The sequence below is a fragment of the Bombina bombina genome, chromosome 2 (genome assembly GCF_027579735.1).
Source record: "Bombina bombina isolate aBomBom1 chromosome 2, aBomBom1.pri, whole genome shotgun sequence".
NCBI classification, from domain to species: domain Eukaryota; kingdom Metazoa; phylum Chordata; class Amphibia; order Anura; family Bombinatoridae; genus Bombina; species Bombina bombina.
The window spans coordinates 197,021,216-197,041,527 of record NC_069500.1 but is presented as its reverse complement, the minus strand read 5'-3'; the positions used below and the strand labels follow the sequence as shown (position 1 = coordinate 197,041,527).

General features: G+C 39.6%; 1 protein-coding gene across 2 annotated transcripts in view; it reads left to right on the top strand.

Annotated features, from left to right (window-relative positions):
* UTP15 (UTP15 small subunit processome component) overlaps positions 1-13,349 on the top strand; it is a 75,399-nt gene extending 62,050 nt beyond the window's left edge. For both annotated transcript variants that reach the window (XM_053701423.1, XM_053701424.1), the window contains exon 13: positions 12,822-13,349. In XM_053701423.1, coding sequence (XP_053557398.1) covers positions 12,822-13,060 — 239 coding nt within the window. In that variant the 3' untranslated portion in view covers positions 13,061-13,349. The remainder of the gene's footprint in view (positions 1-12,821) is intronic.
* The last annotated feature ends 6,963 nt before the right edge of the window (positions 13,350-20,312 follow it).

The window sequence follows — 20,312 nt, the reverse complement described above, 5'->3', positions numbered from 1 at the left end:
ATATGGATTGTGATCTACTAGTTATTCTCTTAGTACCAGCCAGAAGATCTCAATATCGTTGTGTGGTTATTCATTTAGCAGCCTACAATGTTAGAATGCACTTTACATTTATTTTAAAGGGACAGCCTACTCCAGATTTTTTTTTTATTGTTTAAAAAGATAGATAGTCCCTTTATTACCCATTCCGCAGTTTTGCACAATCAACACGTTTATATTAATATACATTTTACCTCTGTGATTACCTTGTATCTATCCTCTGCAGACTGCGTCCTTATCTCAGTGCTATTTACATACTTGCATTTTAGCTAATTAGTGCTGACTCATGAATAACTCCACAGAAGTGAGCACATTGCTATCTATATGGCACACATAAACTAGCATCACCTTGCTGTGAAAATCCATACAAATGCATTGAGATAAAGGCGGCCTGCAGGGACTTAGAAATAGGCAGAAATGTAAAGGTTTAAAGTAGGGATGCTCGATTAATCGCATATGCGATTTAAAATTGCGATTAATCGCCGCGGTTTAAAAACCACGAGAGTACACAATTTATAACCCTGGCCACTATGTCACCTATGACGTAAAGGAGGGCTCTGCGGTGACCACAAATGCGGGTAAGGGGGGTGGCAGTGACCTACCAGTGCTGTACTAGCACATGGTGACTGACTGAGCTTAGGCTGAGTGGGGCCGGGTGGCAGCCATGTCGGGTCTAGCTGGATGGATAGCCGGCCGTGCAGTGCTGAATGGACTAGCAGTGTTTTCTTGTATGGTGCAGAAGCAAGCACAGCGGCTCCCTCCCACCATGAATAGAAAGCTGGCCAGCAGGATGTACGGTATGCGCGCCCAAATACTCCATTCAAAGTATTTGGGCGCGCAGACCGTGCATCCTGCTGGCCAGCTTTCTATTCATGGTGGGAGAGAGCCGCTGTGCTTGCTGCTGCACCGGACAAGAAAACGCTGCTTGGGGGGCCGGTGAGTGAATATGGTAGTGTTGTGTAGTGGGACTCACTTGGCATAGGTCATCATTGCAAGATAAAGAGCTTGTTTGCTCTGCATTAGAATCATACTGCAAACTATAGAGCTCAGCTGGCTTACTTTACACTATTATTGTTTGCTATGGAGACATTACTAATCATTTTACCCCACATATTCTCTATGCAAGGCAGTGCTATTTTTGTTTGTCGAATCTCTTATATGATATACTGCACAAAATAGAATATTACTGCATGCTATGGAGCATGATTACTTGCTATACAGTATTTCTACAGGCACAGAGATTGCTCACTCTGGAACTAAGAATATTACTGTATTTTATGAAGCTTGTTTATTTTTTAATAGAATATTAGTGCTGCAAGTTAAATGCATACTCACAGTTTAATACAATAATACTGTAGGTTATGTATTTGTGTGTGTATGTATGTGTGTATATATGTGTGTGTGTGTGTATGTGTGTATGTATGTATATATATATATATATATATATATATATATATATATATATATATATATATATATATATGTATATATATATATATATACACACCACACACACACACACGTATGTGGTTTGTATTATAATTTCTCCCAGAGTGTATTGGACATTGAGAAACATGTACATTAAGATTCTGTAGTCTTAAATACATTTTTCTTTCTAATGACACGATGAGTCCACGGATCATCTGATTACTATTAGGATTATCACTTCTGCCCAGCAGGAGGCGGCAAAGAGCACCACAGCAAAGCTGTTAAATATCACCTCCCTTCCCTCCAACCCCAGTCATTCTCTTTGCCTACGTTAGAGCAAGGAAGTGGTAAAGTTAGGTGTTAGGAAAAGATTCTTCAAGCAAGATTTTATTATTTTTTCAACAGTACAAGATTATACTGTTTTGTTCTAGGGTGTTATTTTTATAATTTAAAGAGACGGTAATGATTTTTTCTTTGGGGGCTATTTTCTAAATACTGTAAAAAGATCAGTTTTGTCGGTTTATTGGTGAATAAAGATGGACCAAGAAACCCTGCAAGATGTTACATGTTCTTTATGTTTTGATGCTAATGTAGAACCACCAATCCCTTTCTGTTCCTCATGTATTGAGAGAACTTTACATTACAGGGATATACTTTTTCCTGAGCCAACATTGTCTAAGGCGGATACTGTTCAGGAGTCTTCTGACAATGTTCAAGATATGCCGCAGCTTTCTCCTCAACCAGTGCCCTGCGCTTGCTTGATTACTCCACCTGGAGTTACCTTGCAAGACATCGCTTCCCTAATGTCATCAGCGGTATCTGATGTGTTGTCTGCTTTTCCCATGCTGCAGGGAAAGCGCAAGAGGAAATGTAATCAATCAGTGAGTAAGGTTGCTGACACATTAGTGGCTATTCGAATGTTCCTTCCCAGAAGCCTGAAGAGGAAGATACTTAGGTAGCATCTGAGGGTGAAATCTCAAACTCAGACAGTGTAATTCCTTTAGCTGATACTGAAGTTGTTTGTTTCAGGTTTAAGCTCGAACACCTCCGGTTGTTACTAAAGGAGGTTTTAGCTACCCTGGATGACTCTGACACTACCGTCGTAGTCAATCCTAAGAAGTCCAGTAAACTAAACAAGTACTTTGACGTGCCTTCCATGGTGGAGGTATTTCCTGTACCAGATAGGGCTACAGAGATTATTGCTAAGGAATGGGAGAGACCGGGTATCCCTTTCTCTCCATCCCCTATATTTAAAAAGATGTTTCCTATAGCAGACTCTAGGAGTCTTGGCAGACGGTACCCAAGGTGGAAGGGGCAATTTCCACTCTAGCCAAGAGAACAACTATTCACATAGAGGATAGTTGTTCCTTTAAGAACCCTATGGACAAGAAGTTAGAGGGGTTGCTCAAGAAAATGTATGTACACCAAGGTTTACAATGGCAACCTGCGCTCTGTATTACTACTGTCACTAGTGCGGCAGCATACTGGTTTGATACGTTGTCTGATTCTATTCAGAATCAGAGACTCCCCTCAAAGAAATTCAGGATAGGATAAAAAGGCACTTAAGTTGGCCATCTCCTTTATCACGGATGCTTCCCTTCAGGTTATTAAACTAGGGGCTAAGATTTCTAGTTTTGCCGTACTGGCCCGCAGAGCTTTATGGTTAAAATCTTGGTCTGCGCATGTGTCATCTAAGTCTAAACTTTTGGTGATTCCTTACAAGGGAAAGACCTTGTTTGGGCCGGGTTTGACGGAAATAATTTCTGACATTACGGGAGGAAAGGGCCATTTCCTCCCTCAGGATAAGAGAAATAAACAAAAGGAACGTCCGTAATTTTCGTTCCTTTCGAAATTTCAAGGGAAAGCCTTTCTCTCCCTCTTCCAAGCAGGAGCAGTCCAAGCCTTCCTGGAGGCCCAATCAGTCTTGGAACAAGGGAAAACAATCCAAAAAGCCTGCTATTGAATCAAAGACAGCATGAAGGGCCTGTCCCCGATCCAGGACCGGATCTTATGGGGGGCAGACTTTCCTTCTTCGCTCAGGCTTGGGTTCGAAATGTTCAGGATCCCTGGCGGTGGACATTGTGTCCCAGGGATACAAGCTAGAGTTCAAGACCTTTCCTCCCAGGGGCAGGTTTCTGCTTTCAAGATTATCTGTAGACCAGATAAAGAGAGGCGTTCTTACACTGTGTTCGGGACCTCTCCGACCTGGGATTGATTGTTCCTGTCCTAATGCAGGAACGGGGTCTGGAGTTCTACTCCAATCTGTTCGTGATTCCCAAAAAAGAGGGAACCTTCAGACCAATTTTAGATCATGATCAAGTTCATCAGATTACCGTCCTTCAACAATTTTTATTCCATTCTTCCTTTGGTTCAAGAGGTTCAGTTTATGACAACGGTAGATTTAAAGGACTCGTACCTGCGTGTTCTCATCCACAAGGACCATCACATGTTTCTGAGGTTTACATTTCTAGACAAACACTTCCAGTTTGTGCCTCTTCCATTCGGCCTTGCCACAGTTCCCAGAATTTTCTCAAAGGTTCTGGGATCCCTGTTGGCAGTGCTCCGATTGCGGGGCATTGCAGTGGCGCCTTATCTGGATGAAATTCTGGTTCAGGCGCCATCGTTTCAACAAGCAAGATCCCACACAGAAATGTTATCTTTCCTGCGATCTCACGGATGGAAGGTAAATTTGGAAAAGAGTTCCTTAGTCCCATCTACAAGGGTAATTTTCTTGGGAACCATAATAGATTCCTTATCAATAAAAAATTTCTGACAGAAGTCAGGAAATCAAAGATTTTCGATTCTATTCTTGCCTAGCGCTTCTGTCCTCTTTGGCCATCAGTGGCTCAGTGCATGGAGGTAATCGGTCTGACGGTAGCGGCAATGGACATCATACTGTTCGCCCGTTTCCACCTCAGACCTCTGCAGTTAAGCATGCTCAGATAGTGTAACGGAGATTATGCGGATCTGTCTCCGCGATTACAGCTGGAGCAGGAGACAAGGGATTCTCTTCTTTCATGGTTGTCTCAGGATCATCTCTCTCAGGGAACCTATTTTCGCAGACCCTCTTGGGTGATTGTGACAACAGACGCCAGCTTTCTGGGATGGGGAGCAGTCTGGGGCTCTCTAAAGGCTCAGGGAACATGGACTCGGTCGGAGTCTGTTCTACCCATAAATATTCTGGAGCTAAGAGCAATCTTCAATGCTCTTCTGGCCTGGCCTCAGTTAGCCTTGGCCCGGTTTATCAGGTTCCAGTCAGACAACATAACTTCAGTGGCTTACATCAACCATCAGGGAGGAACTCAGAATTCCTTGGCCATGACAGAGGTAGCCAAGATAATTCAGTGGGCGGAGACCCACAGTTGCTGTCTGTCGGCGATACACATCCCAGAAGTGGACAACTGGGAGGCAGACTTCCTGAGCAGACAGACCTTTCACCCGGGGGAGTGGGAACTCCATCTGGAAGTGTTTTCCAGCCTGATTCTCAAATTGGGTCAGCCGGAATTGGATCTCATGGCATCTCGGCAGAATGCCAAGCTTCCGAGGTATGGGTCAAGGTTAAGGGACCCTCAGGCTGTACTGATAGACGCACTGGCGGTACCTTGGAATTTCAGTCTCGCATACCTATTTTCTCCGTTCGCTCTTCTTCCTCGGGTAATTGCTCGAATCAAGCAGAAGAGGGCGTCGGTGATTCTCATTGCACCTGGCGTGGTCTCGCAGGATTTGGTATGCAGACCTGGTGGATATATCATCTCTTCCACCTTGGAGACTTCCGTTGAGAAAGGACCTTTTTCTTCAAGGGCCCTTCCTTCATCCAAATCTAGTTTCTCTAAAGCTGTCTGCTTGGAGATTGAACACTTAATTTTACCCAAGCGTGGATTTTCGGAATCGGTCATTGAGACCATGATTCAGTATCGTAAACCTGTGACTAGAAATATTTACCATAAGATATGGTGTAAATATCTGTATTGGTGTGAATCCAAGGGCTACTCTTGGAGTAGAGTTAGGATTCTTAGAATTCTGTCTTTTCTCAAAGAAGGTTTGGAGAAGGGCTTATCAGCAAGTTCCCTAAAGGGTCAAATATCTGCCTTGTCTATTTCTTTCATGTAATTGGCAAGAGTCCATGAGCTAGTGACGTATGGGATATACAATCCTACCAGGAGGGGCAAAGTTTCCCAAACCTCAAAATGCCTACAAATACACCCCTCACCACACCCACAATTCAGTTTTACAAACTTTGCCTCCTATGAGGTGGTGAAGTAAGTTTTCTGCTAGATTTCTACGTTGATATGCGCTTCTCAGCATGTTGAAGCCCGGTTCCTCTCAGAGTACAGTGAATGTCAGAGGGATGTGAAGGGAGTATCACCTATTGAATACAATGGTCTTCCTAACAGGGATCTATTTCATGGGTTCTCTTTTATTGGTCGTAGAGATTCATCTCCTACCTCCCTTTTCAGATCGACGATATACTCTTATATACCATTACCTCTACTGATTTTCGTTTCAGTACTGGTTTGGCTATCTGCTATATGTGGATGGGTGTCTTTTGGTAAGTATATCTCATTTACTTAAGACACTCTCACCTGTGTCTTGGCACTTTATATATAAAGTTCTAAATATATGGTACTTATATTTGCCAAGATTCAGGTTTATCAGTATATTTCATTTTTGCAGACTGTCAGTTTCATATCTGGGAAATGCATTAAAAAAAAAAATTCTTACCTGAGGTTTTCAAATTGACTTCTAAATTGCGGGCTGTATTAGGCTCGCAAGAGCGCAAAGTGCTATAATTTATTGCGTCATTCTTGGCGCGAAATTTAAGTTTGACGCAAATTCGTCTTAGTTGGCGCTGAGTCTTTCACTAGGTTGCGTCATCTATGACGCTCGAGTTTCGTTCCGGATGTTTTTGGCGGCAAAAAATGTTTTTCAGTTGTGGTGCATCATACTTGGCGCCAAACATTTTTTTAATTATTTAAGACCTCATTACTTTTGCCTCTGGTCTTTTTTTCTATGTCGGAGGCCTATTCTGGTTGCATTTTTTTCCCATTCCTGAAACTGTCATATAAGGAAATTAATAATTTTGCTTTATATGTTGTTTTATTTTACATACTGCAAGATGTCTCAATCTGATCCTGTCTCAGAATCTACTACTTGAATCCTGCTTCCTGATATCGGTTCTACCAAAGCTAAGTGCATTTGTTGTAAACTTGTGGTAACTGTTCCTCCAGCTGTGGTTTGTAATAGTTGCCATGATAAACTTTTACATGCAGAGAAGGTTTCCATCAGTAGTAGTTCATTACATGTTGCTGGTCCATCAACATCTAATGTTCAGGATATTCCTGTAAATTTAAGAGAATTTATTTCTGATTCCATTCAGAAGGCTTTGTCTGCCATTCCGCCTTCTAATAAACGTAAAAAGGTCTTTTAAAACTTCTCATAGAGTTGATGAATTTTCTAATGACCGACAACATACTGATTTATCTATCTCTGATGAGGATCTATCTGATTCAGAGGATCCTGCCTCAGATATTGATACTGACAAATCCTCTTATTTATTTAAAATGGAGTATATTCGTTCTTTATGAAAAGAAGTGTTGATTGTATTAGATATGGAGGAAACTAGTCCTCTTGATACTAAAACTAGTAAATGTTTAAATTCGGTTTATAAACCTCATGTAGTTATTCCAGAGTTTTTTCCAGTTCCTGATGCTATTTCAGATATGATTTCAAAGGAATGGAATAGACTAAGTACTTCTTTTACTCCCCCTTCAAGGTTTAAAAAATTGTATCCTTTGCCTACTGATAGTTTGGAGTTTTGGGAAAAGATCCCCAAAGTTGATGGGGCCATCTCTACTCTTGCTAAACGTACTACTATTCCTACGGAAGATAGTATTTCTTTTAAAGATCCTTTAGATAGGAAGTTTGACTCTTATCTAAGGAAAGCTTATTTATGTTCAGGTCATCTCCTTAGGCCTGCTATTTCTTTGGCTGATGTTGCAGCTGCTTCAACTTTTTGGTTGGAAACTTTAGCGCAACAAGTATCAGATCATAATGTGTATAGAATTGTTAAATTAATTCAACATGCTAATAATTTCATTTGTGATGCCATTTTTTATATCATCAGAATTGATGTTAGATATATGTCTTTAGCTATTTTAGCTAAAAGAGCTTTATGGCTTAAATCTTGGAATGCTGATAGGACTTCTAAATCGACATTGCTATCTCTTTCTTTCCAAGGTAATAAATTATTTGGTTCTCAGTTGGATTCTATAATTTCAACTGTCACTGGTGGGAAGGGAGCTTTTTTGCCTCAGGATAAAAAATCTAAGGGTAAATTTAAAGCTTCTAACCGTTTTCGTTCCTTTCGACAAAATAAGGAACAGAAACCTAATCCTTCCTCTAAGGAATCTGTTTCCAATTGGAAGCCTTCCTCAATCTGGAATAAATCCAAGCCATTTAAGAGATCTAAACCAGCCCCCAAGTCCGCATGAAGGTGCGGTCCTCATTCCAGCTCAGCTGGTAGGGGGCAGATTAAAATTTTTCAAGGATGTTTGGATAAATTCAGTCCAAAATCATTGGATTCAGAACATTGTCTCTCAGGGGTACAGATTAGGTTTCAGAGTAAGACCGCCTCTGAGAAGTTTCTTTCTCTCACGCAGTGTTATCTGGGGTAATCGTGCCGGTTCCTTTTCAGGAACAGGGTCTGGGGTTTTATTCAAATCTGTTCATTGTCCCAAAGAAAGAAAATTCATTCAGACCAGTTCTGGATCTAAAAGTCTTGAATCATTATGTAAGAGTACCAACATTCAAAATGGTGACTATAAGGACTTTTCTGCCTTCTGTTCAGCAAGGGCATTATATGTCCACAATAGACTTGCAGGATGCATATCTTCATATTCCGATTCATCCAGATCATTATTAGTTCCTGAGATTCTCTTTTCTAGACAAGCATTAGCAATTTGTTGCTCTTCCTTTTGGCCTAGCGACAGCTCCAAGGATCTTTTCAAAGGTTCTCGGTGCCCTACTCTCTGTAATCAGAGAGTGGCGTATTGCGGTGTTTCCTTATTTGGACGATATCTTGGTACTTGCTCAGTCTTTACGTTCTGCAGAATCTCACACGAATCAACTAGTGTTGTTTCTTCAAAAACATGGTTGGAGGATCAATTTACCAAAAAATTTTTTGATTCCTCAGACAAGGGTAACCTTTTTAGGTTTTCAGATAGATTCAGTATCCATGACTTTGTCTCTAACAGACAAGAGACGTTTGAAATTGGTTTCAGCTTGTCGGAACCTTCAGTCTCAGTCTTTCCCTTCAGTAGCTATGTGCATGGAGTTTTTAGGTCTCATGACTGCAGCATCGGACGCGATCCCCTTTGCTCGTTTTCACATGAGACCTCTTCAGCTTTGTATGCTGAACCAATGGTGCAGGGATTATACAAGGATATCACAATTAATATCCTTAAATCCCAATGTTCGACTATCTCTGACTTGGTGGTTAGATCACCATCATATAGTTCAAGGGGCCTCTTTTGGTCGTCCAACCTGGACTGTGATCACAACAGATGCGAGTCTTTCAGGTTGGGGAGCTGTCTGGGGATCTCTGACAGCACAAGGGGTTTGGAAATCTCAAGAGGCGAGATTACCAATCAATATTTTGGAACTCTGTGCGATTCTCAGAGCTCTTCAGTTTTGGCCTCTATTGAAGAGAGAGCCGTTTATTTGTTTTTAGACAATGTCACAACTGTGGTGTATGTCAATCATCAGGGTGGGACTCACAGTCCTCAGGCTATGAAAGAAGTATCCCGGATACTTGTTTGGGCAGAATCCAGATCCTGTCTAATTTCTGCGGTCCATATCCCAGGTATAGACATTTTCGAAGCGGATTATCTCAGTCGTCAAACTTTACATCCAGGAGAGTGGTCTCTTCACCCAGATGTGTTTTTTTAAATTGTTCAGATGTGGGGGCTTCCAGAAATAGATCTGATGGCATCTCATCTAAACAAGAAACTTCCCAGGTACCTGTCCAGGTCCAGGGATCCTCAGGTGGAAGCAGTGGATGCATTGACACTTCCCTGGAGTTATCAACCTGCCTATATTTTTCCGCCTCTAGTTCTTCTTCCAAGAGTTATTTTCAAGATCATCATGGAGCAATCATTTGTGCTGCTGGTGGCTCCAGCATGGGCTCACAGGTTTTGGTATGCACATCTTGTTCGGATGTCCAGTTGCCAATCTTGGCCACTTCCACTAAGACCAGACCTTCTATCTCAAGGTCCGTTTTTCCATCAGGATCTCAAATCATTAAATTTGAAGGTATGGAAATGGAACGCTTAGTGCTTAGTCATAGAGGTTTCTCTGACTCAGTGATTAATACTATGGTGCAGGCTCGTAAATCTGTTTCTAGAAAGATTTATTATCGCGTTTGGAAGACTTACATTTCATTGTGTTCTTCTCATAAATTCTCTTGGCATTCTTTTTGAATTTCTAGAATTTTACAGTTTCTTCAGGATGGTTTGAATAAGGGTTTGTCTGCAAGTTCCTTGAAAGGACAAATCTCTGCTCTTTCTGTTTTATTCCACAGAAAAATTGCTAAACTCCCTGATATTCATTGTTTTGTACACGCTTTGGTTCGTATCAAGCCTGTCATTAAATCAATCTCTCCTCCTTGGAGTCTTAATTTGGTTTTGAAGGCTTTACAGGCTCCTCCGTTTGAGCCTATGCATTCTTTGGACATTAAATTGCTTTCTTGGAAAGTATTGTTTCTTTTGGCCATCTATTCTGCTAGAAGAGTTTCTGAATTATCTGCTCTTTCTTGCGAGTCTCCTTTTCTGATTTTTCATCAGGATAAGGAACTTTTGTGGACTTCATTTAAATTCTTACCTAAGGTTGTGAATTCCAACAACATTAGTAGGGAAATTGTTGTCCCTTCTTTGTGTCCTAATCCTAAGAATTCTTTGGAAAGATCTTTACATTTTTTGGATGTGGTGAGAGCTTTGAAATATTATGTTGAAGCTACTAAAGATATCAGGAAGACTTCTAGTCTTTGTTATCATTTCTGGTTCTAGGAAAGGTCAGAAGGCTTCTGCCATTTCTTTGGCATCTTGGTTAAAGCTTTTGATTCATCACGCTTATTTGGAATCGGGTTAATCCCCGCCTCAGATGATTACAGCTAATTCTACTAGGTCAGTTTCCACTTCCTGGGCTTTTAAGAATGAAGCTTCAGTTGTTCAGATTTGCAAAGCAGCAACTTGGTCTTCTTTGCATACATTTACTAAATTCTATAATTTTGATGTTTTTTCTTCTTCAGAAGCAGTTTTTGATAGAAAAATTCTTCAGGCAGCAGTTTCAGTTTAATTCTTCTGCTTATAATTTCTTTTTTTCTTTTGCATTATAAGATTAAAACTTATGATTTGGGTTGTGGATTAATTTTTTCAGCGGAATTGGCTGTCTTTATTTTTTATCCCTCCCTCTCTAGTGACTCTTGCGTGGACTTCCACATCTTGGGTATTGCTATCCCATACGTCACTAGCTCATGGACTCTTGCCAATTACATGAAAGAAAACATAATTTATGTAAGAATTTACCTGATAAATTCATTTCTTTCATATTGGCAAGAGTCCATGAGGCCCACCCTTTTTATAGTGGTTATGATTTTTTGTATAAAGCACAATTATTCCAATTCCTTTGTTGGTGCTTTTTTACTCCTTTCTTTATCACCCCACTTCTTGGCTATTCGTTAAACTGAATTGTGGGTGTGGTGAGGGGTGTATTTGTAGGCATTTTAAGGTTTGGGAAACTTTGCCCCTCCTGGTAGGATTGTATATCCCATACGTCACTAGCTCATGGACTCTTGCCAATATCAAAGAAATTAATTTATCAGGTAAATTCTTACATAAATTATGTTTTTGCATATGAGACTGCTGGCCAGCAGCCTCCCGAGAGAGTTGCGGCTCATTCCACGAGGGCTGTTGCTTCCTCATGGACATGAAGCTTCTGTGGCACAGATTTGCAGGGCTGCAACTTGGTCCTCTCTTCACATTTTTTCAAAATTTTACAAATTTGACACTTTTGGTTCTGCTGAGGCTGTTTTGGGGAGAAAGGTTCTTCAAGCAGTGGTGCCTTCCGTTTAGGTTCCCTGGCTTGTCCCTCCCGTATCATCTGTGTCCTCTAGCTTGGGTACTGTATCCCATAAGTAATGAAGATGATCCGTGGACTCATCGTGTCTTTAAAAAGAAAAGAAAATGTATGCTTATCTGATAAATTTGTTTCTTTTTAGACACGATGAGTCCATGGCCTGCCCTGTTCTTTTAAGACAGGTTGTTAATTATTGTAAACTTCAGACACCACTACACCTTGGCTTTTCCTTTCTCTTCCTAACTTCGGTCGAATGACTGGAGTGGGAGGGAAGGGAGGAGCTATTAAACAGCTCTGCTGTGGTGCGCTTTGCCTCCTTCTGCTGACCAGGAGGTGAATATCCTATAAGTAATGAAGGTGATCCGTGGACTCATCGTGTCTAAAAAGAAACAAATTTATCAGGTAAGTATAAATTTACTTTTTTTTATACTATTGTATCTGTATCTTACATTTTGTTTTGTTTTTCTATAAGAATAAAACAGATGCATCTTGTAATTACAAGGTGCTTACTTGTCTGTTTAAAGTGATTGTAAACTTTAACAAATTAAATAAATTAAACAAAGTTCCTCTGCCCAAATCTCCATAACGCAAAGGGAAATTATTTAAAAAAATAAGCGTCTTTTTGTAAACTTTAATAATTTAAAGTGCCCCTGTTTTAAGATATTTTTTTTATTCTAGGCTTTAATTCATTAAAGTTTACAATCACTTTTAAGACTAGATTTGGGCATTCCAGTACAGAGTCCTTAAATTAGTCACTAAATTAGCATTATGGACAATAAGTCTTAAAGTGACAGTAAAGTAAAATATTTTCCTTCGTAATTCAGATAAAACATGCTATTTTAAACAACTTTACAATTTACTTTTATTATGCAATTTGATTTGTTCTCTTGGAATCCTTAATGAAAAGCATATCTAGGTAGACTCGGGCATTAATGCACTATTGGGAGCTAGCTGTTGATTGAGTGAGGCAATGATAAAAGGCCACCAATGTGTTCAGCTAGCTCCTAGTAGTGCATTGCTGCTCCTTCAACAGATGATGCCAATATATGAAGCAAAGTTGATGATAAAAGTAAATTGGAAAGTTGTTTATCATTGTATTGGGTTTTATGTCTCAAATTTACATAAATGAACAGTTCTGTTTTAATCCAGCGCTTGGCAGTCAAGATTTTACCTGCAGTAGAAAGTAAATGTGAGCATAAACCTGTTTTGCATTTTTTGTTTTGTAGATATCTATGCTCCTATTATTGGACAATCTTCTGTAATTGATCAACAATTTTTAAAGCTTCAAGATCTCATACAAAAAGAAATTTCTTACCAAGAAGAACTTTTAGAAGTATTGGGCATGATGGACACACTGTTTGCAACAATGACAACTAAAAAACAAACTGTATTGGAAGAGAAAATGCTCTCAACTGCCCAAGACTTTGAACCAAAGAATGTGACAACTTTAAACCAAACTGCATGATTTTGGAATTCCAAATGGACATTGACCATCTTTTTATACCATTTTTTTAAAATATATTTTTGTTCAGAACATCACCATCTTTAGACATTGGATCTATGATTGTCTACCATAATGTATATTAAATAGTCGTGTCCCAGAAACCTTTTCAATTTGAAAAGCATCTCTAAATGTACTTTTAAAGTTTAAAAACTGCCTTGCCACTTGATGTGTGCAGATGCCATTTTCCATGTGGTTGAATGTGTATTAGAAAATAAATCCACATTCTGTTTGGTTCTCAAACTACAAGTAACACGTTGCTGATTGCTGTCAATAGAACTATGGATCATGGCAAAAAGAAAGTTATTTGCCATCACAGGGTATCTATTGAGGAAAGGAAGTGCAAAGTATGCACCAACGATGAAAACATGATAAACGGTATCACTCATATAGGTGATAGAGCCGATATACTATAGATGAGATATATCCCGTACATCATCTACAAGCAATTAACTTCTTCCTCCACTTGATAATGCACAACAATCCCACTAGCCAGAGAAGTTAAATGGGTGTTAAAGGGACAGTCTAGTATAAATTAAACTTTCATTATTCAAATAGGACTTTTAATTTTAATCAACTTTCCCATTTACTTTTATCAACAAATTTGCTTTTTTCTCTTGGTATTCTTAGTTTAAACTAAACCTAGGTAGGCTCATATGCTAATTTCTAAGCCTTTGAGGGCTGCCTCTATATTTTTTTAAACTAATATTATTATTACTAATTATATTACTAAGATTGCCAGTGTTAGATGCAGTAAAAAAATATAAAATGATAGTATCGATTGTAGTATAGATTTTAATCCCGTATCATGCACCTATGTTTTAGCCCACATAAAATGCAAAATATTATGTAGGTACATTTCAGAGAATAAGAATTAATTGGTAGATGTTACATATTTGCATTAAAATACCCCTACTATGTTCTAATTAGGAAAAAATATTGAATTGCTATATTTGTGCTATCGCATTTATAAATGAAATATGTGTTCAGTGATTGCTTGACGCTGATATTTGCTGACTGATTAAATTGAACTGCCAGATGAGTTAGTAAAAGAGTTGGTAAAACAAAGCTACAAAAGTTAAATGGATACTGTAACAGGAATACAAATTCCCTTTTGAGTTAATGAGATCTTGGCTCACCCTAGTAGCATTCACCAACGATTGTTCCCATTTGAGGCAGAAGGTGGTATCAATGAAGTCTGAATTTCAGAATGTTACTGCAATGTGGTTAAACTACATTCTCATTATAAATGTATCCGGATTTGTAAGCCCCTTGTATGAGGGGCAGATAGTATTGCTACTTGTGCCAGTTTCAGCAGGCATGAGTTTGAGGAACCATAGTGGATCCTTTAATGCACAATTTTGTAATGTTTTTAAGAGAAATTGTGCAGAAGCAGTTTCTCTGGTTAGTCATCCTTGTTTAAACATTTCTGCCAATTTTACAGCCACTGTACTGTTCTACAAGATTTTACAAGATTTGCAAAGTTACTCAAACTTAAAAGTTTCGAGAAGCAATATTTTTGTTCATAGACCTTGTTCTTCTATAAAGAATTTAATCTCAACATACAAATGGTTATACCTCTGCAAAGCAACCACAAGAGGTCAGTCTTGCACGTGTCTGAAACTGGATGTTTATGCATCAGCTGGTGCTAGTTTTGGCACAATATTTCTGAATTCTGAGTAGTCTTCCAAAAGTAAATTATACTTGCTGTAATTGTGAGATCTTTTTTTTAGTACTCACCAAGTATCATTGTTTTACTTTGCCTGTTGCAATGTAAGTGTGTGGATGGGGGAGGAATGTAAAACACCTGAAAAGCACACCCTGAACCTCTTTAGTGTGCAAGACAAAATGGTGCTGTTTTCCCTATGATGCAAGTATTTTATGCTTGGTGTTTGTCTTTTTAATTATTTTTCACAATGGGGATCTCTCACTTCTTGGGGAAATGGTTGACCTCTGGGAAGAAATGTCATACCTGTAGTCTAGAACTCTTGGCTGGGTCTGTTGCTATCTCAATTTTAAAATGTTGTTTCTAACCACTATACAGATTAACTTTTTTTTTTTTTGTCCCTAAAAATCACATCATTAGAAAATAGATTTAGCAAAAGTTCAATACATCAATAGTACCAAAATTTAGCCACCAATCAGCAAGCGCTACCCAGAGTTCTGAACCAAAAATGGTCTGGCTCCTAAGTTTACATTCCTGCTTTTTCAACTAAAGATACCAAGAGAATGAAGAAAATTTGATAATACCAGTAAATTAGAAAGGTAAGTAAAATGACATGCTCTATTTGAATCATGAAATAAATAAATTGTTTCATGGATTTATAGTGAACACACAGTCCCCATTCACCGCAATGTAAAGGCACTTTCAGTGCCATTTTTTTCCTCAAACCCCACATCTCCTCACTTTAAACCCTTATAACTGCTTGTAATATAGCCCTAAATGTAGTATATATAAGACTCTTGCTAAGTCACTACAATATCAAGATAATACATGGATGAGTTTATAAAACCAAGGGGGCAGTGGCTGGAAAATGTTTGGGAACCACTGTTCTAGTACAATGTGAACGCTCTTTCTCATCACTAGGTCCACAAATTAAAGGGACAGTCTAGACCCAATACATCATTTTTATTGTTTAACATAGGTCCCACATATATAAACTTGTAAGATGTGCATGAAACATTTCAATATTACTTTATTAGGAACTGAAAATGGCTGCCAAGCTCTACCCACCTATTGCGAGTACATTTTGGTATGTTAAAGGGACACTCAGGTCAAATTACATTTTCATGATTCAGATACAGCATGTAATTTTAAACAACTTTCCAATTTACTTCCATTAAAAAAATGTGCACAGTCTTTTATATTTACACTTTTTATATTTACACTTTTTTGAGTTACCAGCTCCTACTGAGCATGTGCAAGAATTCACAGACTATACGTATATGCATTTGTGATTGGCTGATTGCTATCACATGGTACAGGAGTGGAAATATACATAACTTTAAAATTTGTTAGAAAAAAATCTGCTACTCATTTGAAATTTAGAGTAAATTCTATTGTATTGTCTTGTTATCTTGCATTTTTTGATTATGCAAATCTACTGTGTTTACTGGTCCTTTAAGTTTCTCCAATAACGATTGACTTGTGAATACATTTTCCTAACTGCACACACTGATTTGTGCATGTGAAATTTGAAATAGCTAACTGAAAAATATTAAACGTGCACTGCTATACTGACATACAAAAAACAGCTAACTGGACAAGAAGAAAGTGCGGCCAGAGCTCAGTGGCCATTTGTGATTTGTAAAGGTGATTGAAGTTTCATGTACTTTATACAAGCTTATAGATGTGTAACCCGCTGCAAGATGCTTGTCTGGTATGTAACAATAAGGTATAAAGTATTGGGTCTAGACTGTCCCTTTAATGCATGCTGAAGGGGTGTATTTTGGACTAGGCTTGTGCCTAGGGCAGCAACGTATGAGAGTTCTATTGCATGATTCCTCCCTACTCTTACCTCTACAAATAATTTCTTTAGTGTATGAGGTCTACAATGATTAAAATGTATATGAGATAAAAATATTGAGGGTAAAGTTGTTAAAGCAGCAGATTTCTCAGTGCATATGGCAGCAACAGCACTAAATATACCACTGATGTTCGGAAATGTTTTTTCAGCTGGCTAATGTTAAACCTAATGTACAGTTGTTTGAGGGGTCAATTGGCACAGTCTACTGCAGAATTTGTATTGTTTCAAAAGATAATTATCCCTTTATTACCCATCCCCCAGTTTTGCATAAACACTGTTATATTAATATCTCTGTGATTACCTTGTATCTAAGCCTCTGCAGACTGCCCCCTTATTTTTTTTTTCTCTTACATGGTGTATCCAGTCCACTGATTCATCCTTACTTGTGGGATATTCTCATTCCCTACAGGAAATGGCAAAGAGAGCACACAGCAGAGCTGTCCATATAACTCCCCCTCAGGCTCCGCCCCCCCAGTCATTCTCTTTGCTGCTCTAACAAGTAGCATCTCCACGGGAGGGTAAAGTGAATGTGGTGTTAGATTTGTAGTTTTTATTTCTTCAATCAAAAGTTTGTTATTTTAAAATAGTGCCGGTTTGTACTATTTACTCTGGCAGAAAGTGATGAAGATTTCTGCTGAGAGTAAAATGATTTTAGCATGTTGTAACTAAAATCCACTGCTGTTCCCACACAGGACTGTTGAGCATCAGAAAACTTCAGTTGGGGGGAACAGTTTGCAGGCTTAACTGCTTTGAGGTATGTTTCAGTCATTTTTTCTAGTCAAGACTTAGTAATGCTAGAAGACTGACAAGAATCCCCATGTGGGAAAGGTAAGCCATATTCTGAGACTTAGTATAGAAGGAAGGCTTATTTGAAAGGGCTCAAACACTGGTGGACACTGTTAACGGGCAATCGATAATTTTTTTTACAAAAATCTGATATTTATACAAGTTTATATTACATTTGAAACACTTTTTTGGGGTTTATTCCGCATGGCATCTATTTAGGATCATATGGTGAAAATTTCATAAAGATTGGATGATTTTTGGAGATTTAGTAAAAAAGTGTGCGCTTTTTATTTAAAGGCACAGTACCGTTTTTTCAAAAATTGTATTTTACTGTATTTGAGTGCTGTCTAAGTCTGCTTAACATGTCTGAGCCTACAGATAGACCTTGTTCTATGTGTTTAATAGCCATGGCGGTACCCCCTTTACATTTGTGTTTAAAGTGTGCTAAGGTATCTAAACATTTTAAAGACCATGCAGTGACACTTAAAAATGTAGCCCAAGATGATTCTTTAACGGAAGGTAACGAGGATAGTCCTCCTTCCTCTCCCCATGTGTCGACACCAGTTACGCCTGCGCAAGTGATGCCTAGTACCTCTAGCGCATTGGGCCCTATTACATTACAACAATTAGCAGCAGTCATGGATAATTCCCTTGCAGCATTTCTATCCAAACTGCCAGTTTTTCCTAAAAAGCATGATAGCTCAGTTTTAAGAACAGAGGATGAGCAATCAGAGGTTTTGGATGATTTATCTGTTGTACCCTCACAACACTCCGAAGTGGCAGTGAGGCATGTACTGTCTGAGGGAGAAATTTCTGACACAGGAAAGGTTTCTCAGCGGGCAGAATCAGATTCCTTAGCGTTTAAATTTAAGCTGGAACACCTCCGCGTACTGCTTAAGGAGGTTTTAGCTACGCTGGATGATTGTGACCCCATGGTGGTCCCAGAAAAATTGTGTAAAATGGACAAGTTTCTAGAAGTCCCTGTATACACTGATACGTTTCTGATCCTAAAGAGGGTGGCGGATATTGTGACTAGGGAGTGGGAGAGACAGGTGTACCTTTTGTTCTCCCCCCCCCCTATCTTTAAGAAAATGTTCCCCATAACTGACCCCAGGCGGGACGCGTGGCAGACGGTCCCTAAGGTAGAGGGAGCAGTTTCCACACTAGCCAAGCGCACAACCATACCAATAGAAGACAGTTGTGCTTTCAAAGATCCTATGGATAAAAAATTAGGTTTGCTAAAGAAGATATTTGTTCAACAAGGTTTCCTTCTTCAACCGTTTGCCTGCATTATTCCTGTAACTACTGCAGCGTTTTTTTGGTTTGAGGCGCTGGAGGAGTCGCTCCAGAGGGAGACTTCATATGACAAAGCCATGGATAGAATTCATGCTCTAAAGCTGGCTAATTCTTTTATCACAGATGCCGCTTTACAATTAGCTAAGTTAGCGGCAAGAAATTCTGGTTTTGCCATTATGGCGCGAAGAGCGTTTTGGCTCAAATCGTGGTTGGCTGACGTGTCGTCCAAAACAAAAACTATTAAATATTCCTTTCAAGGAAAGACCCCTATTCGGCCCAGAGTTGAAAGAAATTATTTCGGATATCACTGGGGGAAAGGGCCATGCCCTTCCATAAGATAGACCGTTTAAGGCCAAAAACAAGGCTAATTTTCGCTCCTTTCGCAACTTCAGGAGCGCACCTGCTTCAACCTCTGCAACCGCAAAGCAAGAGGGTAACGCTTCCCAGCCCAAAGCAACCTGGAAGCCTTTGCAGGGCTGGAACAAGGGTAAACAGGCCAAGAAGCCTGCGGCTGCTACCAAGACAGCATGAAGTGGTAGCCCCCGATCCGGGACCGGATCTAGTAGGGGCAGACTTTCTCTCTTTGCTCAGGCATGGGCAAGAGATGTTCCAGATCCCTGGGCATTAGAAATTGTTGCTCAGTGGTATCTTCTAGAATTCAAGCACTCTCCTCCAAGGGGAAGGTTCCACATTTCTCGTTTGTCTTCAGACCAGACAAAGAAACAGGTGTTCTTACGCTGTGTAGAAGATCTTCTAAAGATGGGAGTGATACACCCAGTTCCAATTGCAGAACAAGGGATTTTACTCAAACCTGTTTGTAGTTCCCAAAAAGGAAGGAACTTTCAGGCCAATCCTGGATCTAAAAATTCTAAACAAATTCCTCAGAGTTCCATCTTTCAAAATGGAAACCATTCGGACAATCTTACTGATGATCCAGGAAGGTCTATATATGACTACCGTGTATCTAAATGATGCGTACCTACATATTCCTATCCACAAAGATCATCATCAGTTCCTAAGGTTCGCCTTTCTGGACACGCATTACCAGTTTGTGGCCCTTCCTTTCAGGTTGGCCACCGCTCCCAGAATTTTCACAAAGGTGCTAGGGTCCCTTCTAGCGGTGCTAAGACCGCCGGGCATTGCAGTAGTACCTTATCTAGACGACATCTTAATAGAGGCGTCGTCTTTTCACAGAGCCAAGGCTCATACGGACATTGTTCTGGCCTTTCTAAGGTCTCACGGGTGGAAGGTGAACGTAGAAAAGAGTTCTCTGTCCCCGCTCACAAGGGTTCCCTTCCTGGGAACACTAATAGACTCGGTAGAAATGAAAATATTTATGACAGAGGTCAGGAAGTCAAAGCTTTTAACTACTTGCCGAGTTCTTCATTCCATTCCTCGGCCTTCTGTGGCTCAGTGCATGGAGGTAATCGGATTAATGGTTGCGGCAATGGACGTTGTCCCTTTTGCCCGAATTCATCTCAGACCACTACAACTGTGCATGCTCAAACAGTGGAATGGGGATTATGCAGATTTGTCTCCTCAAATACAAATGGACCAGAAAACCAGAGACTCTCTTCTCTGGTGGTTGTCTCAGGATCACCTGTCTC